Source organism: Mytilus galloprovincialis, chromosome 7 (assembly GCF_965363235.1).
Source record: "Mytilus galloprovincialis chromosome 7, xbMytGall1.hap1.1, whole genome shotgun sequence".
Classification (NCBI taxonomy): domain Eukaryota; kingdom Metazoa; phylum Mollusca; class Bivalvia; order Mytilida; family Mytilidae; genus Mytilus; species Mytilus galloprovincialis.
The window spans coordinates 48,152,183-48,166,060 of record NC_134844.1 but is presented as its reverse complement, the minus strand read 5'-3'; the positions used below and the strand labels follow the sequence as shown (position 1 = coordinate 48,166,060).

General features: G+C 31.3%; 1 protein-coding gene and 1 long non-coding RNA gene across 2 annotated transcripts; both read right to left on the bottom strand.

Annotated features, from left to right (window-relative positions):
* Nucleotides 1-722: 722 nt before the first annotated feature.
* On the bottom strand, nt 723-12,703 carry LOC143084209 (monocarboxylate transporter 12-like). Its single transcript, XM_076260619.1, has 5 exons — nt 12,639-12,703; nt 9,935-10,078; nt 5,290-5,433; nt 2,635-3,435; nt 723-1,495 (listed from the first exon to the last, which is right to left on the bottom strand). Exons 1-5 carry the CDS (start codon nt 12,670-12,672, stop codon nt 1,284-1,286), a joined length of 1,335 nt encoding a protein of 444 aa, XP_076116734.1. The 5' UTR covers nt 12,673-12,703; the 3' UTR covers nt 723-1,283.
* On the bottom strand, nt 8,304-9,418 carry LOC143083152 (uncharacterized). Its single transcript, XR_012980572.1, has 2 exons — nt 9,245-9,418; nt 8,304-8,666 (listed from the first exon to the last, which is right to left on the bottom strand). It is a non-coding gene; the product is annotated as an uncharacterized LOC143083152 (long non-coding RNA).
* Nucleotides 12,704-13,878: the final 1,175 nt, after the last annotated feature.

The following is a 13,878-nucleotide window of genomic DNA, read 5'->3' as shown; positions in this document are numbered from 1 at the left end:
TTCAAAGTTTTTTTTATAAAAAAAATATAATTTCACATGGGAAATAATGGTATACAGGGTTAAAAAATTAGAAGCACTCCATATGAATCATTAACTTCGTTGTATGAAATATATGATAAATATTCAGGCAGAATACTTTTAATGCATATATTTTATAAAGAAGGCTTGATATTTGTTTCTTACATTTTAGCACTTGTTACTGAATGTTTCTTATGTTTTTTTAGCATGAACCTACTCCTCCGTAAATACACAGCAACACACAATAAATAGACCCTATTCGCACATGTACACTCACAACATGTGATGAGGAAAACAGTTGTATTTTCAAATTTGTAGATTCCTTTTCATTAGACATATCATGTTACCAAAATTCAAGTACTTTCAAATAATAACAGTCAGATCGTTTTGATTTTTTTTTCGTCTTTCTTTTTGAAAATAAGCCCGCTGTAAAAATATCATTTTGAATTTCATTTATGTTGGGTTATTTTTCAAACTTTAATGTGGTTTTTTTTTTGTATTTTGTTTTGGTCTGACATGTATTACTGTGCCTCAAAAGTGTATCACAAATTTGCTGATGTAAAATGCATGGTTTTTGTCTGAGTTGCATCTTATGACGTTTGTACAGGGAACAGTTTGTTTTAAACAATATTTTATTTTTAAAAAGTGCACAAAATGTATAATACAATATAAATACAGGGATTCGGAAACAACAAAAACTTATAAATCCGTCTCCCTTAAAAAATGACAAAATAAGGAACATAGTATAAGAAACTCGTATAATATAATTTTCAATTCTTACTTAACATGTTTATTCGTGGTTTGCCCGTTACCCAGAAGTCAGTTTGATCGAAAAATGTGATCAACTCGTTTTTTCATAACTATAGTCCATGACGCTGAGAAATATGTAAATGTTTCGAAAATAAGGTTACATCAAATAAAGTTTCAACATCTTAATCGTCATCGACATAAAAATAATTGTTATGGACCAAATTTCCCTGTTTCAGAAAAATAAATTTAGGGAAAAATTAGGGAGCAGTTTATGTCGTCTTATTATAAATTTGCAATTATTTTAGGTTAAACGTGCTTTAAATAAAGGCAACAGTAGTATACTGCTGAAAGTCATAAATTGGGACAAATCCGGGGTACAAACTAAAACCGAGGGAAACAGATAACTATTAGAGGGAAAGAACAGAAACACTGAAGTGAACTGAAAAAAACGACAACGATTTAAACATAACGATTTTTATCTAAAAAATTACAAAAAAACAAAAACAATGATTGACTCATACTCTACTAATTTTTGATACGGCTAACATAGGCTTGCTTTCTGGGCTTTGTAAAAATTCTAATGCCACTTCCTCGTTAATATCTTGAGATTTTTGTTCGACGTTATATGTTAGAGTTCCAATCAATACTAAAATGGCTGACAAAATAAGAATTACACCAATACTGTAGAATGACACATTCCAGTTTCCAGTCAAATCGTCCATGTACCCTGTAATTCAGGAAAATATACACTTTATCAGGCGTAAATATAGTACATGAACCTTGCATAAATAAAATGTAATCGCATAGCATAACGGAAGAAACACATTATTCTGATCTTCCACTTTAAATGTACTCCAAGTATTGATGCGCAGATGTGTAGAACGAAAATAGAAATTGCATGTGTTTGTTTAACAAGTAAGAAAGTTGACATAACAGTATGACTGTGTAGGAGTTACAGAGCAGTATATAAGAAAAAATATTGTTCGTTGTTATACATTTTCTGATAAAGAGGTGTTTAAGGAGAGCAATCAACTCAGTTAAAATAAAATATAGTATAGCCATTTTATTGAGATGAAAGACAACTTTAATAATTCGACTTTGCTCATTAAATCACACATGCCTGCTGTGTGTCTTTCTTCTACATGTTTTACTTCACTATGTTCGAGAGCTAGCATATAGTAGTATTATTAAATCTTGTTACACTATAAAAATGTTTGACTATTGTGTTCTTCGGACCTACATGAAGCATTAATTTTGCTTTTACAGGTATTTATCAATTAAAATAACTGCTTATATATATATATATATATTGCTAGACATTAATTAAAACCGTTCGATCGTAAATTACGTCCGTACAAAAACACTTATATTTTTAAATTGCACAGGTCATGTTTTTACAGTAAGTATGAACACCAAAATATAAGTAAAAATTACCCTTTTTTTATTTATAAGCAAACACACATCTTAACTGTTATAGATTCTGTCAAATACATTTCCTTAAACTTGAATAAATTTCAGCCCATGTTGTCAAATGCATTGCAAGTTGAACGACAAAAACATTTCAAAAACATAAAACTTGTCAAGAGCTTTGTATATCACTTCAATTTATCCAGTACTTTGCACTTAAACATTAATTTATTCATCTGTTTATTTACGTTTGCCTGTACAAACTAAGCGAAATACAATTATAACTCAAGATAACTAGAAAGATTTAATACCCATGGAAATTATTTACCATGATTCATTTAGTCTAAACCAATTCTCAAAATCTTTATTTGATACTAATATAACATTAGAAGGCAGCTGAAAAACACACATTAATTACAGTAATAATGTTTTGCCTAAATGACATAAAACAAAACTTACCTATAAATGGCATTCCAATCAAATAAAAGGTATGAATGAATAAATATGACAATGACAAAGCGGAAGGCAACTGTTCAACTCCTATAACTGGAGACAACATCAACATCATCAATAAATTAATAGCTCCCGGAAGTAACCCAGCTAATAGACTGTATGTATAATTCACACTTACTTCGTCGAAAAAAGGAAACACGATACTTAATATTCCACTTATTCCCATATTTGCAATAAAAACTGTTTCTGCTTTCACAAATTTTTTGTCGACTATATATCCAACTCCAATCCGAGAAATTAATTCTCCTATGCCGCTTATCATTATTGTCGTCACAATATCGTTGTCAGAAATCCCTCGACTGCGCAAGTGTGGGGGAATGACTGTGAAGTTTGCAGTGTAGCCAACTAGTGCAAAAGAAAAAGCCGCAGTGTACAGTCTAAAACTGGGATTTTGTATGATTTGTTTGAACGTATTCCTTAAAATACTCAAGTATTTACTTGTCTCAGTCCAACATGAATTAAGAAAAGACTTTGTATGTTCGTTGTCAAATTGTGTTCTTTTCCTTAATTGTGCTGGCTGTCTTAACAACAAACTGCCTACACACACATTTAAAACCACACCACCTAATAGAACAAGTCCGCCCCTTATTCCGTATGAATCAAAAAACCATCTGTACAGAGCGGGGAATATCAAAGCTGATACGCCACCGGCTGATGTCACAATTCCGCTGGCTAAAGCTCTTTTCTTGTTGAAGTAAAAGTTGACGATTGATAGTGATGATGGTATACATAAACCTATTCCAGTACCTAAAATACACATACACAAGACTTTACAAAAATTAAGCAGTGTTATAGATGCGTCAACTATCTCCTATTTTTATATCCATATCAGTCACACTGCTCTCAATTCTTTTTCTGATATTTTCAGTTGCATGCTTTCTGTAGTTTTCAGCTTCATAGGCAATCGGTATTTTTAAAGAAAGATAATATTACTACTAGATCGACTTCGATTTGTTTGAATGAGTTACTCTGGTAAAACTTTTTACGTAATAACACCAGCGCACTAGACAGTTAAATCAAACATTAACCTACAAATTAAGTAAAGTTAACTCTCTAAACTCTTCAACATATTGTTTTTTGTACAGATAATGTACATTTGATAGTACTTTTCAAAAGTAAATTTTAGAATTACATCTTCAAAAAGAAAATGGCAAAACTACAAATTCACGATATTGCAATTGACGGGAAAATAGACATTACATTTAGGTTAGGGGGAGGGCTGGGATCCCGCTAACATGTTTAACCCCGCCACATTATTTATGTATGTGCCTGTCACAAGTCAGGAGCCTGTAATTCAGTGGTTGTCGTTTGTTTATGTGTTACATATTTGTTTTTCGTTCATTTTTTTTTTACATAAATAAGGCCGTTAGTTTTCTCGTTTGAATTGTTTTACATTGTCTTATCGGGGCCTATTATAGCTGATTATGCGGTATAGGCTTTGCTCATTGTTGAAGGCCGTACGGTGACCTATAGTTGTTAATGTCTGTGTCATTTTGGTCTTTTGTAGATAGTTGTCTCATTGGCAATCATACCACATCTTCTTTTCTATATTACATAGAAATTTACTTTTTGCCGGAATGTTAATCAGAGCTGGCGAAAAAGCTAACACTTCTTTATTTACCGACTGTCGAAACATTTTAAAATACCCTCTTAAAAATAACAAATTTACGATGATGCAGACGCAAGCAACCAAATTCATCGTCGCAAATCATTGAAAACATTTTCATGTTGTATTGAATTAATAGATGAGCTGCTTTTTTATATTTTGGTTGTGAAAAGTTATTATTTTTGCCATTTCTTACACAGTGTACTCTACTCGACTCAACGTTGCCACGAGGTACGTAGAAACTCGATTCTGGTCAAAATTTTTAATTGATGACGTTTATAGAAATTCGATCAGTTCGAACAACACTGTACTTACATGAGTTTCCGATTAATCAAATCGAAGTCGAAGTAATGTTCAAAATATGGTCCTGTGAATATTTAATACGCGGGAAGTTGAAATGGTCATGTGGTTTCCGAAAATTTATTTGCTTTTAAATGAATAAAAACTGGAAGAACTCAAGTATCAAAATTTGAACTTGGCATTCAACTGAAACAATAACTTCATCTACATTGTATTTTTTTTCAAGTATGTGTATCAGTGTATTAACAAATAAATTTTATTTTAGATCGTTTGCGAATTAATAGATCGATTGCGTTATTAATTGTAGTGTAAACGGAGTGGTTCAGATTAGACCGATAGAGATCGTTAGGAGTAAATCTAATGTGAACGCCAACTGGTTCTATTTAGATCGATTCAAAACAATGCTAGTGTAAACAAGGTCTAAGGTTTCTGTGTTTAAAATCAATGTAACGACATATCATTTGAAGTTATAAGACTCGGTTACTACAAAACAAGAGATTTAATGGTTTTGAATGATTAATCGAATGAAAGACTTTTAAACCATCTTTTTGGTGGGCTTAATAATTCTAAAAGTTGTGACGTAAGAAATAAAATTCAAACAAAAACATCCAATATAAATGAATCGGTACAATCGTTGCCTACTCAAACTAAAATTGATGCATTCGGTAAAATTTGGTCAATTTCACATGTCGTACCTGTTAGTAAACTATAGGTCAGAAATAACATTTCAGGTCTACTGGTCAAACCACTGAAGCATAATCCACTTCCGATCAGTAATCCTCCAACGAATGTAACACCTCGAAACGAAAATGTAGTACTTAGAAATCCTGATAATGCACCTAGTACGAAAAGAAATTTCAAAATGATAACAAGTTTATAGTACAAGTCATGTAGTTTGCTTTGCATCCAATCATATATTTTTTTGGAACGAACATCTTTACTTTTAAATCAAGCGTAAATAAAACTCGTATATGTTTGGTTATCTCTTAAGTGTAATAGGCAATCTAACAAACATTTTTATAGTATAAATCATTAACATTGAATAGAAGAAAAAAACAAAAAAACATCCAAAACACAAGATATTATTTACATTGATTTTTCTCTTTACATTATTTTTAAAAAACTTTTTCAATAGTTAAAATAGACAGATGCAAGTCACGTAAAGGTTCAAAATAAACTACAAACTGTTCCATCCATTAATCAAAACATGTGAAGATCTGCGTTGTTATGTTTATGTCGCTTAAATATTTTGTGGATGTTTGGTGATAATCATGTTTTATGTACTGTATAGGAATATTTTTTTCATTTCTTCACATTAAATGGCACATAAAATGGTACTTATCTGGTTTTATTGACTATCATCATCTCAATTCATCTGACACCATACAAAATTAATGCAATAAATATGAATAATTGCAATGATTTTGTACGTACGTGTATAAAAAATCATACATGAAAATGTTTACATATATTTTCATCCTGCCTTTTTTGTATTGCAAAGATTTTATACGTACGTCTATCAATTTCATACACGTACGTACAAAAACTTTGACCACTGTCCAAGGAATTTAAATACAAAATGTTGTGTACGCCCTTGCCTTAATCATGGACACTTATATCATGTACCAGACCGATAACAATACAGATCATGTGTCAAATCTTTGGATCTGAAAACGTTATGTTCTACCTTCTGTTTTCAAGACCTTCTTGATAATCAAGTGTTGTCGGATATATACCTTCAAAATTATGAAGGCTAAAACATCATTGGCTGATGAAAAATGTTAGAAAAACTTAACAGAAAAAATATATATTGATCATGTTGATAGATGTGCCATTATTTATGGATTTTTTTTTATTAACTGTTTGTAAATTTGTGTCATAGACTTTCGATTTTTCAGGTTTGTCATTTACTTTTTCAAATGCAATTTCATCTGTGACTTCAAGAATGCAACCACTTCTAAAAGTACTAAAATCTATGACCAACTGGATCTAAAATGTACTATTTGAATATTGACGTTTAAATGCTAGGTTAAATGAAATGGTTTGGTTAAATAAACATCAAATCCTACACATTCGAACATAGTTAAGGTATAATTTCACTGCTTTATGGAGCTAGCATTTGATTTTTTAGAGAGGCTTGGATGAAATTTGAATAAAATGTACGACAGGAGTTTTCCGTAATAAAAGGGCAGGATGGGCAAAATTGGAACACAAAACAGGCAGGATGATAATATATGTAAAAAATCAGAATGAACCTTTGAAATAAAATGCAGGAACGATAAAGGTGAAAAATAAAACGGCTTAAGGAGGCTTGCGGGTACAAAAATTTCAGCAAAAAAAAAATAATTGATTTTTCGTACAAATTTAATTTATTACACTATTAATGATTACTTTATGATAAATTTTTTTTATGGTACAAAAATCACCCAAAAAATACGATTCGGTTTGACCACAGATGACTTTTAACAGTGGGATTTCCAGTGACACTAGAACAATAGAAAAGTCACTCTTCTTATGAAAGAGATAGAAAAGGTCTAAGAACAGGAGAGACAATTTACGCATAAAACTCGATATGCATAGGGATGAATATCTCTTAAAACACAAAACCATTATATAACTTTTATACAACCACTATAAATAAAGTATATGTTAAAGCTAAATGTGTTAATATATGATTTTTTAATTGCCAAACATGCTGTTAATTGAACAACATAGGGGTGTGTAAAAAACTGCCAGATTTGACTGCATATTTTTCTTTTTTTTTTTTTTAAATATATATCAAACCTTAATAATGTAGCTTTCTGGGTATCCAATTTTTAACGTGTTCCGAAATGTAGTTTTGTCACAAGAATTTTTCAAAGTTGTGTCATTTTGTCTATATGAATGTCGGTAAATTCGTATGATCGAGCACACCGACAAGTATATCGTTGGGACAACTCGATATAATGTAATCAATATACGTGAAAGATTACCTAATGTGAAGTTTATCAAAATCATCATAACATAATTGATCAACACATTATGTTTGAACAACACGAGTCCTACAATATAAGATTTAAAGGTGCATATCATTTACATTCAACGTTTTTATTGGATTTTTTTTTACTACAATGTAACCTCGAGGTTCAACGTTGATAGTAAAAAAAAATCCCAGAAATTTTTTGAATGATATTGTAAATGATATGAACCTTCGAATTCTTATAACATCGGAATAGAAAATATGTGATCCGAATTAACCATGCACGTGTGCTACAGAAGATTATGAACTTTTATGATGTACAGGGGGTAAGGGTTTTTCTTAAACAATATTATGATCCCAAATTTGATGAATTTTGTTGGCAATACTTTAATATACACACTACATATAGCAAAGTATATATTAAATCTCAATGTATTATAATTAGGAAAAATGTTTGACTCGGTAAAAAAAAATCTTCCCCCTCCCCCGTATTGCATGTAATGGTTTAAACCTAAAGGATTCGCACTAACTGCCTAAAAGGGGTCCGCTCCAGTCTTGAATCAGTGATTTTGTTTATCATAAACAAAATATTGTCTCACACTGAAAGGGTCAGCCGGGCAACATGCACAGCCCGGATTGTCAAAACAACTAAGATTTACAAAAAACGATTACAAAAAAAAAACATCAGTTGGACAATCTTACTGGAATCTGATTATCTCTACTGATAAATAATGCAACACTAATGACACATTTAAGTTTTGGAATGATTTTATTCACAAAGAATGTTTCTCATTGGTATACATTTCTATGCTCTTGTCTTTTCAGAGTTTATATTGGAAATTAAAAATTGCTGCATGAAAGACACTAGCTCCACATTCCTATGCATATGATTTTATATGTACGAGAATCATTCCATAAAATATCCGTTTGATATCCTTTCAATGCATGACACTGTCTAGTGGTTTTTCTGCCACAATTACAAGGAAAACCTGGCTAAACTTGTGCCAAATCAAACACTTGAATCTTACATCGCTATTGATGTTAAGCAATTATTTAAAGGGCCATCCGGAACTGTTGGGTTTTATGACAGTCTTCCTTCCATACACACCATCGCTGCAAAATAATTTGAACATTCAATTAGATGATTATAATATTATTTGGCAATCTAAGAGAACCTGAAAACATCAGACCACAATAAACAGAGACCCCAAAAAAAGCCAATTTTACTTTACAATGAAATTGAAAAAAGTAGTTAGTTACATGTCAAATCATCTTTTGGCTGTCGACAAAAAATAAATAAAATCTAAATTTCTAGCAAGTTTCTACGATATTCTTTATCATTTGACAAAATACTATGCATCTGAATTAAATTGTTTACTATTTGAAAAAGCGCGCCTTCTTTTACTTTAATTTACTTCCCTTTATTTCACATAGCAACAAATATTAAAACTGCCACATTTGACTGCATATCAATTTTTTTCCCCAAAAAAAATATATGTCAAGCAGCATGATTAACTTTACAAATTGGGAGAAAATCAAGATGTTCCGACTATAGGTTAGTATTAAAAAAAAATAAAAGGTTGGCATGATTCCAGGTTTGAACCCTGACGACACTTAAAATCGAAAATTCACTTATTTAGCTATCATATGAAGATACGATGATGTGATAAACTTAACAATTAATAATTTACCTGGTGCATTATCATATTCACATTACGTTGACACGTCTCAGTTCGTCTGTGTTAGCTCATTTCAAGCTCGTAAACAATGTACACCAGTTTCCGCTGTTCTTTACCGATTACCTCTAGTCAGAAGAGCCCACTGTTTACAGGGGCGATAATATTTTGTCACCGGTTCACGCACTGTTAAATTGTTTATATCATTGAAAAAGCTCCAAATTATGTCCCTTTGGAGCAAAATGCATTTTTTTTTTTTGCATTTAAATTGATATCTTTTTTAACTCATCGGTGACCTACATTTTTTATTATTGTTCTCAAATAAGCTGTACATCAACCAAATAATTGTACATTTTAAGCGATTTCTGTAATTTAGTTCTTTTTTTATTTCGATATTACCTCTTTTTTTCCCTTTAGTTCAACAGAAAAAAGGAGATAACAAAAATGAATGCCTCTTTCGGAGGCAGATTGTGAGCTCAAATGAACGGTGACCCCATTTTTTTATTTCATTTTTTTTATTAAGTATATGAAAAAGTTCATTTAAAAAAAAAAATATAGCGAAATCTTATATTAGAAAAAAAATGATTTATACCCGCGAGCCCCCTTAACAGAGATTACAACTTAAATAAATGCAGGACCCACATTGTTCATCCTTGTCCGATTATAAAAATCAAATGATAGGTCCCTAAGGTATGTCATACATGCCTGAAATTGCCAACATGAAAACTTTCAAACTGAAAATGAAAGCACCTTGTCCCGATGTTATATCATATTGGTCTAGTAGTTCTGCGTATAGGATACCAAATGATTTTAAAACACCTGTCAGTATCATATAGTTCATAAAAGCTCCTGAAATAGAATAAAAAAAACAATATAGTCGCTATTTTACGAAATTGTCCTTTGATCTTGCTGACTGATAATTTCATTCCTCCAGAGTCGAGTGATATGATTCTAGAAACTAATATAAGACGGCATGTGGCGTTGTCAACGACATTGATAGAATTTACAACGTCATCATAGGTAAAATAGCAATAAACAGATTGGTAATCTCAAATCGATTGCGTTTCGCACTTTCGCCGTACAGATTCAACCGAGAAAATCAATATCGTCGAGATGATCAACGATAATTATAGATGACTAAAACGAATGTAAAGCCGCAATTTCAAGAAAATACGTAAATAAAGACACAACAAATAAGAATAAAAAAGAAGAAATCAAAATAAATTAACTTTTAGACAAAGATGAATTAAATAACTTTGATGTGTAAGAGCTTTTAATTTTGCCATATGCTTTGGGACTGTTCGTTAGAACTTTCTTCGGAGTTCGTTATTTTTGTTATTTTATAAAAAAAGATAACGTGTTGAAGAAACTCATTACTAACATTAACGATTTTATATTGTTACAGAATCTTTGCATTGTGACAATGTGTTGCTGTTGTTAAAAAAACTAAATAAATTGTTTTATTTATAACAAGCATTCATCATTTTCATTCTGCATCTACATGTGTAAGACTGTATTTTGTGTTCCCATTTTCTTGGATATCAAAGGGTTCATAAGTTCATTTTGTTTTGGTGTTTAACGCTACTTTCAACACTATATATATGCTATTTCGTAGCAGGCGTGTTGTGTTAGAGGAGAAATCTGAACTGCCTGTTGAAAACCATTTGTCTTCGGCAGGAACACTGACAATCTATATCAATTAACTCACAACTGTAGTCTGTATTATACAGGTATAAAAGACAACTGGGTTGCGTTCAATATCGTAGCGGCAATGTATTGCTACGTAGATTTTTGCCTATTGAACGAGTAGCTGGCTGCTATCAATATCTATGGAGCCAGCTACACGTTCAATTGTCATAAATGTACGAAGCCCTATGTAGCCGCTACGATAGTGAACTCAACCCTGACCTACGGGTACAAGTAAAATGTTTATTCTGCTCTGTTTATTTATCTTTTTTTTTGTTTTAAAGGAGTGGAAGTTTTGCATTAGTGTACAATTTATATGAGTAATAACCAGGGCATACACAATACTGAAACAAGTATGCAACATATGACAATTCCATCTTTACCTTTGCCAGGACTTATTATACAATTATTTTAAAACAAATTTGCTTTTATATCACACTTTCCCCCCCCCTTTTATAAGATCACAATAATTTAAAAATTCGTATTTTCTTTGTCAAAAAGGTTTGCTTAGATGCAGGTCCTTTCATCGGTCTGGCTTTAGCTTGTTTCAATAAGTATACAATATTGGCAACTATTTTTGAAAAGAGGGACGAAAAATACCAGAAGGACAGTCAAACTCAAAGATCGAAAATAAACTGACAACACCATGGCTAGATAATAAAAGACAAACAGACAAATAATAGTACGCAAGACACAACATAAAACACTAAAGACTAAGCACAACGAACCCAACAGAAACTGGGGATGATAGCAGGTACTCTTGAAGGAAAAGCAGATCCTGCATCACATGTGGCACCCGTCGTATAGCACTTTTTATTACAAACTCGGTAAATAGTCTAATTCAGTAGGTCACATTCGTGGTGAAAAGGAAGGGGATTGTAGTTACGACATAGAAACATATTCCATTTCATCTTTGAAACGGTTATTCCAAAAAGGTCAATACACTTGTGATGGCGTGCCTAAAATTTACGAAGGGAATGAAAGGGCTCTCCATTAGATAATTTTTTTCATGTTTTTGTTTATTATTGTTTTCTGTGTTTTTTATTGATATAGGATGATGCATCATTTTACTTTTATATGGGCGAGATAGAAAAAAATATATAGAAATTTTGTTAAATCGGAGATTAGAGAGCCAAATTTAACTAGTTATTTATTTTGTTGGTGTTGTCTGTGAGGGTAATTTATTTTTTCTTAAACAGTAAACCATACACACTGGGAGTATAAGCTACTTTTCTGTGCGACTAAGCTATTTTTTTCTGAGGAGGATAAGCCTTGATGTTCGTAATGGTTTATCATAGTGACTAGAATTGTAAGCTCTGAGAGGTAAGCTATGTTTTCTGGCAGAGTAAGCCATATTTTCATGAAAACCGAGCCATGTTTTGGCATGGATAGCAGTGTTTCCTGCAAAAGTAACCCACTTTTGCTGGTAGTTCAAAGCATTCTTCTTACTTTGAGTGGAATTCGTCATCATGCGAACTATCCATATCTATTTTAAAAACATTTGAAAATAAATATGTTTAGCTATTAGTTAAAACAACCATGATGCATGTAGTACATCCCTGTATATCATTATTTTACTAGCGTTCATCATGAAGGTAAACACAGAAAACTACTTCAAGCCAAAACGTATTATTTTTGTTAGTTTGTTATAGGATAATATACTTCTCGTCCTTGGTTCTTTAAAAGCCGATTGATTCAGTAGATATATTATGAAATAACTAACCTGTAAGAATTACCCAAGAGTAACCCGAATCCATAATCCTCTGTAGGAGAGGTAATAACCAGTCAACAACCTTATATGTCCTTAGTTTTATATTACGTGGGTGCGTGGCTATGCATATATTATCATTCATACGAATTGTTTATCGAAGCTTTTTAGAGCGACAGTTAATTTGTAAACACTTTCCGACACTTTAGATCATTATCACTAAACTTAATATTTGCTACTTTCAAACATATGTAAAAGTATGATAATCTTGTTATTCTGTTTATGAGACAATTTCGAAAAAGTCTAATTTTTGGCAATAAGAAAAAAAACCAAAAAAACATGTCTTAAAACCCAGTATTTCTACAGCACAAATCGAAGAACACAAATTGAGGATCTAAGAACTGTTGTCTATGATTCAAACAATTATTAAATGTGGTAACAATAGCAATTTAAAAAAAATGGTACAAATAAAATCAGTTCTTTCCTGTTACCAAAGTGAATCAATTTTAAAAAGTGTCTAATGGGAATAAGGAATACGTTTAAGACACTATTTGTGGTTTACTAGTATATTCTGCAATAGTTAATCAAATGCCAATTATTGATTTTAGCATTTGCAGTACAAAAGGTTTAGAAATATAATAAAATATAGTCAGAGATGTCGGAAACATGACAGAATCTTGAGTAACAGGACAATGGTAGCAGGACATAGTTCGTAACAGAAAGGATTTTTTTCTCAAAAAAATGCTTTATTTTATAGTTTAAGAAAAAAATACATCATTTCAGATTGGTAGCAATTGGAAGATAAGAGCAAACAATGTCATTTATCCGTTGAAACTGTATATGCAAGATGAAAAATATTTCTAGGTAATAAAAAATTCTTTAAAAAAATCCTAAAAAATCTACTATACTAGAATTGCACAATGTTCTCTGTTGTTATCAAATGCAAAAAAAACTATTTTTTCATTCAATATACTGTATATAATTTAAAAATTTATTTAATATGGTGATGATAACTTATATGAAATGAAATGGTTGGCATAAAGTAGATTAATTTTTTGATTCATCAGTGAAATTGTCTTGAACATCCTTCCTGTTACTGATTATGGTTATGCTGTTACTTTTTATCTGGTAACATGACAGAACGTAACAGAAAGGAATTACGCAGTACTTTTTGTTCATTTACTAGAATTGTGAAGAAGTTTACTTCCATCTACATATCAATTTGATAAGATACTATAAAAACACATGTACCGTT